The sequence below is a fragment of the Strigops habroptila genome, chromosome 4 (genome assembly GCF_004027225.2).
Source record: "Strigops habroptila isolate Jane chromosome 4, bStrHab1.2.pri, whole genome shotgun sequence".
Classification (NCBI taxonomy): domain Eukaryota; kingdom Metazoa; phylum Chordata; class Aves; order Psittaciformes; family Psittacidae; genus Strigops; species Strigops habroptila.
In genome coordinates this window covers 83,962,599-83,977,891 of record NC_046358.1, presented here as the reverse complement: position 1 = coordinate 83,977,891, position 15,293 = coordinate 83,962,599, and the positions used below count along the sequence as shown (strand labels likewise).

The following is a 15,293-nucleotide window of genomic DNA, read 5'->3' as shown; positions in this document are numbered from 1 at the left end:
TTTACAAGTGCTTCCCTCTAGTCAAACTCATAAATTGTAATTACAGCCATGCTAACTAGGCATAACCCCATTAAAAACCCAACACTACGCACATTTGCCACTCGGTGCTATAAAAGAGCAAGAAAACTGACTTGACTTAACATCCTTCCCAGCCCGGGAGAGAAATGTTTATGTGAACTGGAGACGGAGCATGGAAAAGAAAATGTTCCTTATTCTTAATAATAAAATGGAAACCAAATTGCTTTAACATCATTTGTTGGCTTGGTTATTCACATTTTTTGTCATAGGGGGAGAGATAAGCTGGCATGAAAGTACACTGGGGTGCTAGTGGGGGGTATAATAGCAGAAACGTCTTATTGACTTCGAGCTGCATAGAGTTGTGCAGTGGGAAGGCTGCAGATGTACCACCGGCTCAAGCACAATGAGCTAATGGGAAGCGAGAGCAGCGCGGCTGCGGAAGCTGAGCAGGTAACTGGGGGCTCCCATCTGCCCTGATTTCTGTGGGCCTCACTTTGCAACTCCTTGTTGTGCTTTCTGGTGTGTTACCTGTGCCTGCAGCCCGTTGGAAGCACATCTGCACCATCGCTGCCCATGGGGGTGTTTTCTCTTAGGGATTGAAATAGTCCTTATATCTCCCATTGAGATCATGATGCACATTATGAGCTGCAAATACAGATTGGGTGGTTTTAAAGCCAGGGCATGCAGGCAGCCCCAGCACCCTCATGCCCACTGACCGAGCATCCCACATCTGACACCTTTTCTCTTTCCCCTGCAGCATGATGGAGTATTCTCTGGACGGACACAACGTGAGCTTGTCTGCGATCCGCACCGTCCGGGTTCTTCGGCCGCTACGAGCCATTAACAGGGTCCCAAGTAAGTAATGCCTTTGTCTGCAGCTTGGGCTCTGCCTGGAAAGCCACCCCAGCCAGCTCTCTGTGTGCTAAGCCTTGCAGTAATATTCTATTCTCTTGCTGCTGAGAGTGAGTTCATTGATTATAATTTTTAATGGCAGTTTGAGATGATTTATTATGATTATCAGTGTTAGTAAAGGGCAAGGGAGTAGATTTTATACCTGGAGGACCACATTTTCATGGCTGTTTTCCAACACTTTGTGAACTCTGAGCAAATAACTCTGCTCCTAGTGCAAAGAAAATAACAAAGCTCCTATTAAGAAAGGGGAGAGGTCAGTTCAAAGAAGGATCTTCTTGCCCTGGATGGCTTCATTTTCGCCTCTCGGCTATTTAAGGTCTTTCCCTTTCTTTGTGTTCAGGGTTAGAAGCGCAACAGCCTCCATTGCTGCTAAAATACCACAGAAGGTTTGCTGTTGTGTAGAACAAAATCGGGTTCATCCATGAGAGTAAGTTCAAGTGGCCCCTAAATCCGTTTTCAAGTGGCTTCAGCTGCTTGTCTTCTAAATCCAATTTGAAAGACCAGCCAACAGGTTGAAATCATTTCCGGCTGGAATCAGCTGTCAGCCAAGCAATCCTTTGCAAGGTACTAATTTCATAGCACTTTCATCATTTTTTAACCAAAATCCACTCAATTCAAACTGCAGCAGCATTGTATGGAAATCATAGAGGTTCCTTGCAAAAAAAAGTACATTTCTTGGTCTTTTTAAAAGCACATTTGAATGACACAGCACTGATTTATCCTCGCTGAGCATCCTGCCTGGATGAACCGCCTGTCATGTCCGCACATCTAGGGACAGCAAAACCAACTCCCCCAGAAGGGTTTTGGTTCCAGTGCCTCAGATGAACATGCAATGGAATAGATGGAATTTTACACACAGGACTCTTTGAAGTTTCTTTCTGAGTTATATTCTTCAGGATTTTTCTTTAAAAGAAAACATTAATAATCTATAGAGTTCGCAGTGACATTTGAAGTTTAAAACAAGACCAAAAGGAACGAGAGGCTAAAAGGGACCATGAAACCCTCCAGAGCTTTGTTTTTCCTAGTGAGGTTTGGTTACCAGGGTTTCGGAGAAGCCTGAAAGCACAACACAAAGTTTTCCGCTGGGATTTTGGGCACAGTGGCTCTGTGGCCTCACTGGGATGGAAGGAGCAGAGGGATGCTGGCACGTGCTTGGCTCAGAGCCCCGCTGAGGTTTCAGGCTGGGGCGAGGATCAGGCTCACTCTGAAGCTATTTAAATCCATGAAGCCCTTCATAGCTCTCCCTTGAAATAGTGGGAATGTCAAGCTGGGATTCAGCTGGGCTGAGAGCAGAAGCTGGGGGAATTTGTGGATTTACATCCCTATTAAACCAAGGCCCAGGGATCCCAACGCCTCCATGTCTGAGTGAAATCTTGATCTGGGTCCAGCTTGTGTTCTTCTTCCTTGGGAGTCTGATGCTGAAGCTTTGAAATCAGACTTTTAAGCCATCTTCTGCTGTACTTGCCACGTCACTTTTTATGTTTTTTTCAATGTATAGGCAATAGAAAATACTCAAATTTTTGTTAACAGTATGTGAGATTAAATCCAAAGAGCCCAATCCATGTTTGGAGTTGAGTTGCCTGACTTGAGGAGCAGCTAGGCTGGTCTTACACCACTACCAGCATCTTGAACAAGTGCCAGGGCAGAATTAGTATTCTTAGAAATATCTCAGTTCCTGGAGGGCAGATAATCACAGACTTCATTTGTTTATGAGACACTAACTCCATCCACGTCTAACACCAATACTTCTGCTGTTTCAGACTGAGATAATCCAGGGTCTGCGGAGAACGGATAGTGACAGCCCTCTGTTGTGTTGTATTTTTGCAGTTTCCAGTAATAACAGAGTTACATTTCTAGTCTTTCATCCATTGGGATGCTACAGCTTAGCCAGGGATTTCCTTGGACATCCACCCCATCCCAGCATGGCAGCAGGTCCCACTCAGCCCCATCCATGCTATCCCCAGCAGCAGGACAGTGATGCTCCCCCAGCCACCACACCACTGGCAGGAGCAGGGTTTTCAGGTCAGTGGCAGTCACAAAAGGCCATGGAGCAGATAGGAATGATGGCTGGGTCAGAAGAGATGAGCCTGGTGTTCAGTCACAGCACAGGGGAAGCAGGGACCCATGAGGAATAGACTCGCAATTTCTCCCTGTGATGTCTGGGCACTTTCCTGGGTTCCAGCCAGCACTATTAGCTCTTTGCTTCCAGGCACAATAAATTCACCAGCAAGATTATTTCATTTTTATTTTGTTTGTTAAGAAAAGAAAGGAGAACCCTGGCCAATAAAAACATCATCTCTATTAGAAATTATTCCTTGAAAATGACTGGAAAATGTAATTCCTGCGATTTATATGTTTGGCAGAGGCTGTAGTTATAGGGGTTTTTTAAGAATGGTCACTGGGTTTTTTCAGATCCATTTCACTGCTTTATTTTGATTTTTCTACTATGTGCTTTAAACCAGACATCACATGGAATGGGAGCAAAGAGAAATCCTGATCCTTGTTTCAGCCCAACCGGTGCTCATGCTCTTTTCCCATGGCACACTTGACATTATTCTGGGAGCCCAGAGCACCCTTAGTGGGTAGAGAACAGATGGATTCAATCTCGAGGACGGTGCCACTAAACAACCCAAAATACCAAAAGTAGCAGAGCAGAAAACAGTTGTCTGGCACAAGGAGATAAATTTTAACCATTTTTGGGAAAAAAAGAGGGAGGATATTAGTGAGAGTGAGGTGAAAAAAAGGAAGAAATGCCCAACATCGTCTTTCCAGTGGGAATTAAATGTGTCTTTTCTGCTTTTCCAAAGACAGATTTGCAAGGAAAGCCTTGCAAATTGCTGTGGGGCATTGCTGTGGGATGTGCTCCTGAGGTTCACGATGACAGCATGTGTTGGGAACAAATGTTACAAAACCAAACTTCCATTTGCCTCCAGATCTGGGGCTCCTCTTGTGCTTGGAGCAGTGGCCGGTGCTGTCCCCATGGCTGGCACCGGCATTGCGGTTACAGAGGATGGCAGAGATGCCAGCATCCTGCACTGCCCATGGCGCTTGACAACATACATTGCCAGCACCGTGTCCCTTCTCTGCAGGGTGGCTTTGGCACAGGGTGGCACGGGGACAGGGTTTTGAGGGCAGCCGGCGGCGCTGGCATGGGGCCGGGCGCCAGGATCGTGGCTCCTCCAGAGAGGCATCCGCTGCTGGCGCCAGCAGCGGGGAGCCGCACCGGAGCCAAGATGCATCTGGGCATGGAGACCTTGACAGGCTCTTGCCCTGGGATGCAGAGGTTATTACTCACACCTCATTATTTGTTAGCACAGACTTCTTGGCCAGGGCGGTTCATCCACTCGTGCCACGCTGACAAGGTAATGTCAGCTCCGGCCCTGCTTGGCTGGGCTGAATTTCCGCTGGCACAGCAACACGAGGAAAGGAGTAATGCGGCGTGACGGGGCTCCAGATCCTGCCAGCATTGCTGCTGCAGCCCGGGAGGTGCCAGCTTGGATGGGCACTTCTCTCCTGGAGACCCTTCTCTTTCCAGCACCCAGCCCTGGGGTTCACAGATGCCAGGCTGCAGCCCAGCATCATCATTGATTTAGCAGGAGAGGCATGAGGCACGACTGGGGAGCTGGCTGAGGGGAGAAGCCAATGTGGAAATGGGTGAGGGAAGAGAGATTGCATCAGTGTAAATGCCACTCTCCGTTCAAATGGGTGACTGATGTTGAACAGCATCCTGCCAGGGGAAATGGAGGGAGAAAAGGCCCCACACAGGCAGGAAAAGGTGTTTACAGGGCAGAAGTTTAGTGGGATAAAATGCCTCCAAAGGCAGTAGTGTCACCTTACCCAGCAGCCACATTGATTTCCACTGTGGCGTAAACATGAGCCCTGCTCTCTGGTGAGCACTGGGCTCCCGAGGCTTGGTTTCTGGCTTTAGTCTTTCCTATGATTTAACATTTGTCTTTGTCTCTTCCTCTTTTCATTAGTCTTCCTCTCATCAATTATCAGCTGTTGAAATGATGGCTGGTCGGTGTCTCAGAGATTCATTTAACCTCTATTGAACTGCTGAGCTGCAAATCGTTATTCCTTCTTTATTCCTTCTTTATCCTTGAGTTGGAAGGTGCCTTCATGTGTGAGCCAGGGCAGGCCCTGGTGCCAGCCCAGTCCCAGCCTCCTTGTCCATTCTGCCCTGGACTCATTCCTCAAGCTTCTTACTTAGAGTGGAAAAGCTTGTCCAGAAATCAGCATTTCCCTGGCAGAGCCCCTGCTCTGCCTGCAGGTTCATGGGGAGGTGTGGGACCAGCTGGGAAGCTTGCACAGGAGGAGGGGAAGGGAGCAGAGCTGAGGGTTTTCCTTAGGGAAAGAAATATTTGCATACTGTTTTCCCCCCCTTAAACAGTCAAAATTTCCCCTGCCTCCCTTGCTTGGCAGTCCCGTGGCCAGCACAGAGGGGAGTCCTCCATAGAAGAGGAGTTGTCCATGGAGGAGGCCTGGAGCAGCCGCAGTGGTCATCCTACATGAGGCTCTGTCATGAGAGATATTCAATATGTTTATAAGTCTATATTTTGATGATTTCTCAGAAGGGTGATGGTTTGTGGGAGTGTTCCTCCAGGAAGGGCTGTCCTGCAGCTTTGCCCAGGTTTGTGTGGACCCCTATTACTGAGAACATCTGAAAATCCCACCCTTAAATCCACCCTTTGGAGATACCCTGTTCCCATTCACTGCTAAGCCTTTTGCACTCTTTACATTCCTTAAGGTTTAAGGGAAAACACAAACATCTCGATTCCTCTGCCCAGGATGCACTACCAAGCTGGGAATGGTGTGGCATTCACATTCTCCTCATCAAAGGACTTCTCTAACCTGTTTTCTCCTTCTCCCCACAGGTATGCGAATACTCGTCACCCTGCTGTTAGATACTCTGCCTATGTTAGGCAACGTCCTCCTCTTGTGCTTCTTTGTCTTCTTCATCTTTGGGATTGTCGGTGTGCAGCTCTGGGCAGGGCTGCTGAGGAACAGATGTTTCCTAGACAGGAATTTTGCAATGTAAGTACAGCAAAAATAGCTCCACCTTTCCCTATTTTCTCTCCCCATCCAGTGGGACTGCAGGAGTATCCTGCAATGGCAGATCTTACCTGGGCTGTCATCTTGATTCACAAGGCTCATAGAATCATAGGATGGTTTGTGTTGGAAGGGACCTTAAAACTCATCCAGTTCCAACCCCCTGCCACGGGCAGGGACACCTTCCACTAGAGCACGTTGCTCTAAGCCCCGTCCAGCCTGGCCTTGAACACTGCCGGGGAGGTTGTTGGCTTCAGAACTCCAAGTGTGAAGTTCTTGGTATTTTTTGTCTGTAAAAACCCTATTTGTCAGCAGGTTAGTGAGAGTTTGAAGCGCCTTTGTCATGTTTTCCCTCTGTACCTGAAGAACAAGGATGTCTGTGGGTTGGATTATCTCTGCCTGAGGAAGCTGAGATCCCTGACTCAGAGATTTGAAGGATTTAGAACAAACAAAAGCATTACAGCTTTCCTAAAATGGCGAGTTCCCAAAACTGTAGAGGTCTGGGAGGTCACCCAGCACACCACAGCACCTGGCAGGTACAGACAGTACCATGGAGATGCTGCTGAAACACACACATAAATCTTTGGAGGTGTGTTAAGATAAGAAGCTTGATGTGAAAGACATTAAAGACATTTGTGCATCACTCTCAGTCTGGGACAGGCATTAGGCATGGGCAGCACATTTAATCACCTGCTCTTTTTGATGCAAACTTTAGCTAGGTAGTTGCATGGACCAGCATCCCTTAGCACCTTAGCCAGGTGCTAAAGGTGCTAATAGGTGTTAATTGTCCTGATGAGCCTCATCTGAGACTCACACCCTACCCATGGCCCCGGAGCTCTATTTAAGCTCAACCAGTGGGTCTTAGTTCTGGTTTAGAGCTGTGCTGTTGGTGTGCTTGTCTCCAGCTTTGTCTTTGTTCCTGGTTTCTTTGGTTCCTGCCTGAATTCCCTGGGTGAGTCCTGCATGTGTTTCATCACTTGCTGTGTCTGGGGGTTTGGGTGGGCACTGCTGTCAGACCTGGTCTCTGCCTGCTGTGTTCAGACTCTGTCCATGAAGGAGCTGCTGGCACTGGTATGTCTTTTGGCTCCTGACTCATTCCCTGCTATGGGGCAGCCTGACTTGCTGCTCCGCAGCAGTCCCTCAGCGTGATACTGAGCTTGGGCTCTTTTGCACTTACCCCTGCATACAATGTAAGGGCACACCTTAAAGCCCATCAGCACAACAAAAAGATCAAAGCCAAGTGCAGCCTGCAAGCTTCCACAGAAAAGGGAGCTCTGCCTGGGGAAACCCTTCCGAAGGGTGCCTGTCAGAGAGTGCTGAAGATGTCAGTGGCTCAGAGGTGAGGAAATGCCTGAGATCAGCTAATCAGGGCAACTCTAGCTCTGTGAGAGAAGATAGAGCCTGTAATTATATCTGTTTGTAATCATCTGCTGTCTACAACTTGTATTGTGTCTGGAAGACAAGCAGAGATTATCCCTCAGCTCTACCCCAGGTCCTGTTCCTGCCTCTTGCTGATTACCCCTGATGGCTTTCAGCTGTCTGAGCCTTTCTCTGTACTGCAGCCCATCTCTGATGGCACTTACTCATCCCATCAGAGATGCTGAAAGGCAGAAAATCGATGTGTCTGCCATTTGTGTATGCTTCTGCTCCTGCACCTTGATGCTCCAACCTTGCAAGCTATCTCCTGCATGCACAGTAGTTATTTGCTGGTCACCAAGACCCTTGTCAGTCAAAGTAACCCCTGAGCTCTCATTTAAAAGCCTAAGAGTAGTGTTAAAGCTGTGCTCATGTGGCCCTGTTGCATGGGGCAGGCAGTGCTTTGAGCAGGAGTGCAGAGCTGTAATTAGCTTCAATGAGTCCCTCTCATCTCTTTGACCAGGTTTCGGAAATGCTCTGTGATTCCTGCAAAGTGGAGCTTTTAAAATTAACCACGGGGGAAGCACTTGCTAAGTACAGATATTAAACAGGCCCTTATGTAATGGCCATTAGCAGCATCAAAGGCAGCACAGGGTTTTCTTATCAGGGTCTTGGTCCTGGTCACAGAAGGCAAAGTCAGTCTCCTTGTGCTGAGCCTCAGGAGCTGTCCTTGAACAGGTAGGAGGTTTATAAGAGATTTTCTCCTTCCCACCTCACTGCTGGTTCCTGGGTCCCCTCCAACAGCAGGTAGTGGTGAATTTGGGTGACTATGGGCTATGCATTGCCTGTGCCCAAGTCCTGATGCCATGTGCTCAAGGATACTGTGAGCAAAGTACATGATACAGCATTCCAGAGGAATTGGGAGAAATGAGGCTTCTGGCATGCTCTGGGGCAGCTCTGTTGCAAGACAGAGCTACTCCAACTCTGTTGTAATCATCATAACGCATTATACTGTATCAGCATAACAAATGTGGACTGTTCTGGTACCACTACTGGCTGAAGCTACTGTCTTGGTCTGTGTTTTACTGGGTTAGCTTTAGACCTGAGAAACCTGGCTGTAATGAAGCAGTCCCTCTGTTTCCATCTAGAAGCTATTCTAGGTTGACTGGATCTTGGGATGGAAGTTTTGGGAATACAGATGGAATTATTCCCATCTTTTCTGTTATTCCTGACACATTCTCCTGAATCCATAGTTCTAGGCACTGGGATATGTTTCATCCCTTTAGTGGTCTTTAACACCCCAACAGCAAGATGTATATGGAGAAGAGACATGGAGTGGCAGTAACACGGAAAGCATTTCAGGGTTACATCTTCCTGCTCTTGTACAGATGGACCAAAATATACAGTACTGGGCCCAAACTATCAGGTCCTGCTGACCAGCAGCAGGATGCCATCTCCTTACAAGACTGTGGAGATAAAGGCAAAGTCAAGCCCAGCGCTGGATTGGAGTGGGGTCCATCAATGTGTCCTCCTTCTCCATCCCTGTGCCAAGCTGCTGTGCTTGGGATTGGTGCTGGAGAGCCCAAACCATCCGTCCGCTTCCAGGGGGACCTGCCAGAGAGAACAAAGCCAACAACAAAACCTTCACCCAGGGGATGCAGGATTAAAGTTAAGCTCTGGTTTTGGTTAGAAGTAAACAGAATAGAGCTCTGTGAGAAAGGAGGAGTGAGATTTTGGTCATTTAGTTTTGTTTGCCAAGTCCCACTAAATCCCAGTGGTGCTGTCCTTTGCCTAAAAATGTTTTCCAGCCCTTCACTGGGTGAGCTGTGTGCCCAGGTTGAGGCTCAGCAGATGATGGTCCTAGCTCAGATTTTCCTTACAACCCTATAATGGATAAGACCTGACTTACTGGTGAGGCTTACCTTTGTGGTGGTGTCAAACCCTTCCAGATGGAAACAGAACTGCTTTAAAGTGAGGGTGAGCATCTGAACACAAGCCAGGGTGCTAGGCAAGGAAGGCCATAGCCCCAAAGCCTTTCTGGATAGAGGAAGTTCAAGCAAGCTCAGCCCAGTGCTTCAAATACAGTTTCTTACCTGCTGCATGCTGCTTTGCACACTTGCTGCCAGCAGCTTTCTGGGCCATTCAACTTGAAGGCAGGCATCAGATGGAAGAAGTGACTTTGAATTTTGCCATCATTCCTCTTCCTGCAGAAACCATTTCTTTTAAATCCCTCTTGAAAGTTGGCAGCTGCAAGTAAAAGAAGCTATTTTTAAATATAGTACATTCTGATAGAGATTTGGGGACTTCTTTTGAGGTGCTTTTCTCTGTCTCTTTGAAAATTGCCCTGTTGCAATGCAATATAATATCATGCTGGAAGGAGGTTGGATTTATTAAGGACTCTTTTAGTAGAGACTTTGAAGGAATTGCAGGCAGTAACTGGGCTCTTGCAGTAGTGGCAAGCAATAAACTGGAGTGGGTCACTGCTCTTCAGGGCATAGGAGAAGCTGTTGCTCCCCAGCCAGCCCTGGAGACTGGAGTGGGGCTTTGGAAGTCTCTGGTGGTTCAGACACTTCAAGCCCTGGGAAGCTCACAGTGGGGAACAGCAGTGCCAGGATGATCTCCACTGCTATTTGAGTGAGAGCTGGAGATCCCTGACAATGGGAGCTGGAATTTCACAAGGGCTTTTTGGTTGATCTGTTCTGAGAGAGGAGGGCTCAGCATGCATATATAGGGAGAGCAAGTGAAGCAAGCAGTTTATAAGATCTTCAGGATGTGTGTCTCCCCACAAAGCCCCTCTGGCTCTCTCTTGCCATCATGAGCTGCTATCACTGTTGATAAAGGAATTGGGTCACCCCCAGCCTGTCTGGATTGTTGCTGCTGGGGCTGCTTCTTGCTTGCATATTGTTATGCAGAGGAGCATCTTCCCTCTTGTAGAGCCTTTCAAGGAACTCAGTGGGTTGGAGGCAGGAGAGGGGAGAGAGCTGTGAAGTGCTTTGTATTTATGTAATGCTGCAAGACAGTTATAATGTGAGCACTTCAGTCTTAATTAACCCCATACCTGCTTGGCATTGTACTGCCTTTGGCTCCTTGGCTTTTGTAGAGCTGCGAGGAAGCACAGACGGCCAAGGCAGACAGCTCTGAGTCAGTTTGAAAGGTACTTCTGAGTTCCACTTAATTGTTCCTCCTGGCATCCCTCTGTGCTGCAACGTTGGGTTGTCAGCAGGATTTCCTCCAGGGAGCAGCCTCCTCTTGAAGGGAACGGATCCTGCTTGGTGCTGAGTTTCCTCCACCTTTTCCGTTTCCTCCTCTGCTTCTCAAAGTTGTAGCAGGATTGTGCTCAATGCGCACGCACACCTTACTCCATTGGCTGTGGAGGATGTCTTGCATGGGATGTTTGGGTTGGGAAAACTGAGATGAAGCAGAGAACATGCAGGGAGGAAAAACATATTGCAAAAGCTGTTGCAAGGCCAGAAAAAGATGTTCACTGGGCAGCTGGCCGAGAAAGGGGTGTTAATCCTTTCTAATGTGATAACAAGATCCATCCTGGGGCTTAGTTTCTCATGTCTTTTCCCCAGAGCACAAGGGTCTTGTGATTAGTGGATTCATTACCATTAATAAGTTATTTGGACTATACCCGTTGGCAAGTAACAAGGAAGTCAGATTGACCTCTCCTGCCTGTGGAGGTAGACGGTCTTGGCAGAGCTGATTCTTTTTGTGGATACTGGGGATTCCCTCATCCTGCAATGCTTTTATTTCCTCATTTTTGCTCTCCTTCCCTCGTTCCCCTTTTTGGGTTTGCCAGAAAGGTCCTCAAGCAGAGGAACTAAGAACAGGTCCTAATGGTGTCTCTGTGCCCAGGGCAGACATGGAAGAGGGAAGGGCTTGAAAAGGGCCAGGCAAAAAGTGGCCCCCATGAGAGTGATTTTGGCCTCTAGGGAGGACTTCTAGATTGTAAATGATTTTGGGAGCAATTAAAAAAAATGAGCAAAGCAGAGAAAAGGGAGAATAAAATCATTTAGGCAGCAGCAGAACCAAATCAAGCTTCATCCACCCTTCCCATTCAAGCTGTGCTTTGTTTTCCTGGCTTTATTTTCCTCCCACAACCACCAAAGTGTGCCTTTCTTTGGGTTCTCCAGAGGGTTTGTGCCCGGATCTTCTCTACGCAGCTTATTAGATCACAGTGCAGGGCGCTGTGTCTGTAGGCAAAACTTCTTCAGCCCAAGGCTTCCTAAATAGCAGCTCATGGGAAACATACAGCCTCTCAAATCTGTGGATGTGGCTCATCAAGAGCCATTCCAGTTGCAATGTGTCCCTGTCCAGCCTGCTCAGCTGGGGTGGGCATCTCAGGAGATCAGAGATCAAATGTGGGGGCTGGAATATAGAGGATCTATCTGGGATAATGGACATGTATCAGTCCTGCAGCTGGGAGGGCAAGCAGCTGTGGAGTTGTGTGTGGCACTGGATGTATATATTGCGCCGTGGTGGGAGAGGCAGCTCAAAAGGGACCTTGAGTGGGAGGTCGGAGTGGAGCATCGTGCTGATGCATCAAGCGTTCTGAGCACTTCTGCGGTCAGTGTTTTTGGCATGGGCGTGTGTGTGTCTGCATCTAAACACATAACTGCTCCCAGGAAAGGAGCTTGTGCAGCCATGGTCACTAATTACACCATCATCCCTCCAGATGGTCCATCTCCCTCTGCAAGTCCAGCTTTGCTCTGGGTAGAATCCTAATTACAGTGGCCCACAAGCTGTGATGTGCTAAGGCTTCCTGTCCTGCCTGCTGCCAGAAAGTGTCTGTGGTCAGGAAACTCCTGCTGCTGGTGGGATGTTGCTTCCAGGGCGGTGAAGGAAGTAAGTGGAGTTTCACAGCTTCATCTGGCTCTGGAGCAGGCTTTCCTAGAAGATCAGTTGTAGTTTGGAAGAGTATGTCACTAGAGAGGCACATGCAGGTCAAAAAGCAGCATTGCTTTAAGGGAAATGAGAGAGAGCAAGGGATGTTTCCAAGATCACACAGGGTTGTTGCAGGGCTGGGTGTTCAGTGTGTAGTTTCATGGTTGCAGGTCACTGTCTGAGGCTCACCTCTGCGGCTGTGTCTGCTGCAAGCACCAGCTTTGAGTGTTGAGTTGTCCAAACAAAGTCACACTGGGGATTTGAGAACTGCAGAGATCTGTAGAGCCTGAGCTGGAGGTCTGTGTGCTCTGATGAGAAGGTACCAAATGAGACCTCTCCTGCCATTGCCTTAGGGACTTACAGAGTAGCTCTTTGTAACCCACAAAGTGCTGGTTTCAGGATTGGTGAAGTCAGCCCTGGGGGAGCTGGTTGTACCCCAGAGTCCTGTGACTGTGCTGCTTCACTGTATCAGGCAGTGCACAGCATATCCAAGCTTGGTCTGGGGGTCTTAGACGTCTGTTATCACCACCACAGGGTGCAGAATGCCCTGATCCCAGTGTCTTATTTGAAAGATTTCAGAACTATTGAGTTTTTTGGGAGGAGGCTAGCAGAAAAAGCACCCATGGCCTCTCAAACCTGGAGGTTTCAGAGGCAAATGTCCCTCCTGAGGCTGCGGTTGCTCTGCCCTGGTCTGCATCATGTGTTATAGAGGTGCAGAGCCCACCAAGAACCTCCCTGGGTGAGCAGGCTCTGTGGCTGTAAGCAGAGATATCCCAGTCCCCACCACATTTGAAGGTGAAGGAGCCCTTTGCATTTAAACCGAGCCCCTCTCAGTGTACTCACTAAGGCCAAAACGGAGCTGATGGGGCTCTGCTGACTGCTTGTGAGTTAGAAGTTACTTCTCGGGCATCTTTCCTCCTGCCTCTGTTTCTTCTCTCAAGTTCCCGAGCTGTGCCAAAGTCTGCAGCACTCCCAGACGCACTCGTGTGCCTCGGTGTGTTTTAATCCTTTGCAAGCTTCCACAATACCCGGCTCTGTGTGACAAACTCTGCTGGTTGTAATATCTGATCTTCTAACAAACACTGTGCTAGCGTAGCGCTCAGCCTTTTCTTCAGCCTGTTTTGTATGGAAATTTCCTCCAACTGAAACCAATTTGTGAGAAGGGAAAGAGGAGGCTTTTAGGGAGTCTTGGAGGAAAAACAGTTTTCAAGGTTTTTTTGTCTCTTGAATCTAAAGCGTAGGAACTGGGAAGAAGATACTACAGTTTTGTGTAGAGGTGTGGGAACACTCTGCAATGGGATGGAGAGTAAGTTTAATTACCAGTGAACAATGCCCAGTTCCTCTATGTTACTCTTGCCTATTCCTGAAGCTGGATGAACCCTCGATGCCCATCTCAAGTAATTCATTGGTGAAGGAAAAACAAATTCCCCAGGAACATTGTTCAGGGTTTATTTCCCCTCAGCTCGGCCTTGCAGCAATTGCTGTCTCCTTACAGTGCAGTTGCCAAATGACTTCTGCTTGACTCAAGGGTTTATGGGACCGATTTCAAGCAGTTGTATGGAATAACACTAGTTTGGCACTCACTAGAGACGAATTTATTCAGTAGTTAGGTACATTCAGAAACAGATAAGAATAGAGACTTGAAGAATTACCTGCTTATCTTCTACCCACATCTCGCTTGGCCGTATCATTTGTGTGCTGCTTTTTCCCTTATCTCCTGACTGATTATATAGAATCTCAGATCCCTGCAGCTCTGAACACAGCAGATAAAGCCAGCTCTAGGACTTGGCACCTTCTCATTTTGAGCAGTGTGAGTGCTGGTGGGTCTCACTAATGCTAATCAAACAGCATGAAAAGTCCTAGGCTCTGCTTGCTCGCTGCTCTGCCCCAGAGTGCAGCTGGGGAAAGGCAACATCCCTGCCACGCTGCAATTAGAGCATTTGCTTATCTTAGCTGTAACAGAGCCATAAACTTTATCCAGGCCAATTAAATCAGATATGCAGTAAGCATACAGCTTGCATTAATGTGGGTTCTTTCTTATGTAAGTACAGAAGGAATTCGAGGTGGCCTGTGGCTGGGTCTCTTTTTGTTAAAGTTAGCTCACTCATCTCAGACATGTGCTGAGAGGCAAACGTATTGGAAAGCTGCTTTGCCCTCAGCTTTTCTGAAGCACATTCTGAGCATCAAAAGAGCTATTGAAAATCCTTAGATAGAAACAAAAAGTTCCCTGGATTTTTGGGAAGTACGTGGCCTGCTGGGATTTTTCTCTCTATACCTTCTCGTTTCAACTGCCCAGTTCGCTTGGGGAAAACCCAGGTTGATCTTTAATTGAAAGATCACTCGTGCCTTACAGGATGCAAAAAGCTTTGTAGGCAAAGGTGGGGCTGATGTCTCAACTGTGGCTTGCCATCTCCAGTCTGATGGGGCTGAAGGTCAAAGGAGAAATAACACACCCAAACAGGGACAAAAACAAGAGGTGCTGTTGCTGAAACAAGGAGTGCATCATTTGTTCTCATCCTTCCCTTTCTTCCCCCTCCAGGACATACAACCTTACCTTCCTGCATCCGTACTACCGGACCGACGAAGCGGAGGAGAACCCGTTCATCTGCTCATCGCATCGTGAAAACGGCATGCAGAAATGCTCCAACATCCCAACCAGGAAGGAGTACAAGGTGGAGTGCACCTTGAGCATGGACTCCTACACCCCAAATTTATACAACCCTGACTTCAGCAGCAGGAATGCCTGCATAAACTGGAACCAGTATTACAACGTATGCATGGCAGGGGATGTAAACCCACACAATGGAGCTATCAATTTTGATAACATTGGATATGCCTGGATAGCTATTTTTCAGGTAGGATTCTCCTAAGGATTTTTCTGGTTCTTTTTGTTTTATCATCTTTTGCTTGGGAAGATTTTGATAGATGCATCAGAGGAGAAAGGAATTTACTTGCATCTGCGTGAAACTGCAGATAAAGATACATCAAGTAAATGAATCGGACAATAACCTGCACAAATGTTGCCAGAGAGCATTTGGAGAGAGTAGACATTTTCCAGTGCATTTTAGAAG

General features: G+C 47.7%; 1 protein-coding gene across 2 annotated transcripts in view; it reads left to right on the top strand.

Moving 5' to 3' along the window:
- The window catches only part of CACNA1H (calcium voltage-gated channel subunit alpha1 H), a 231,630-nt gene that overhangs the window by 120,198 nt on the left and 96,139 nt on the right, over positions 1–15,293 (top strand). For both annotated transcript variants that reach the window (XM_030483014.1, XM_030483013.1), the window contains exons 5-7: positions 776–873; positions 5,805–5,964; positions 14,762–15,077. In XM_030483014.1, coding sequence (XP_030338874.1) covers positions 776–873; positions 5,805–5,964; positions 14,762–15,077 — 574 coding nt within the window. The remainder of the gene's footprint in view (positions 1–775; positions 874–5,804; positions 5,965–14,761; positions 15,078–15,293) is intronic.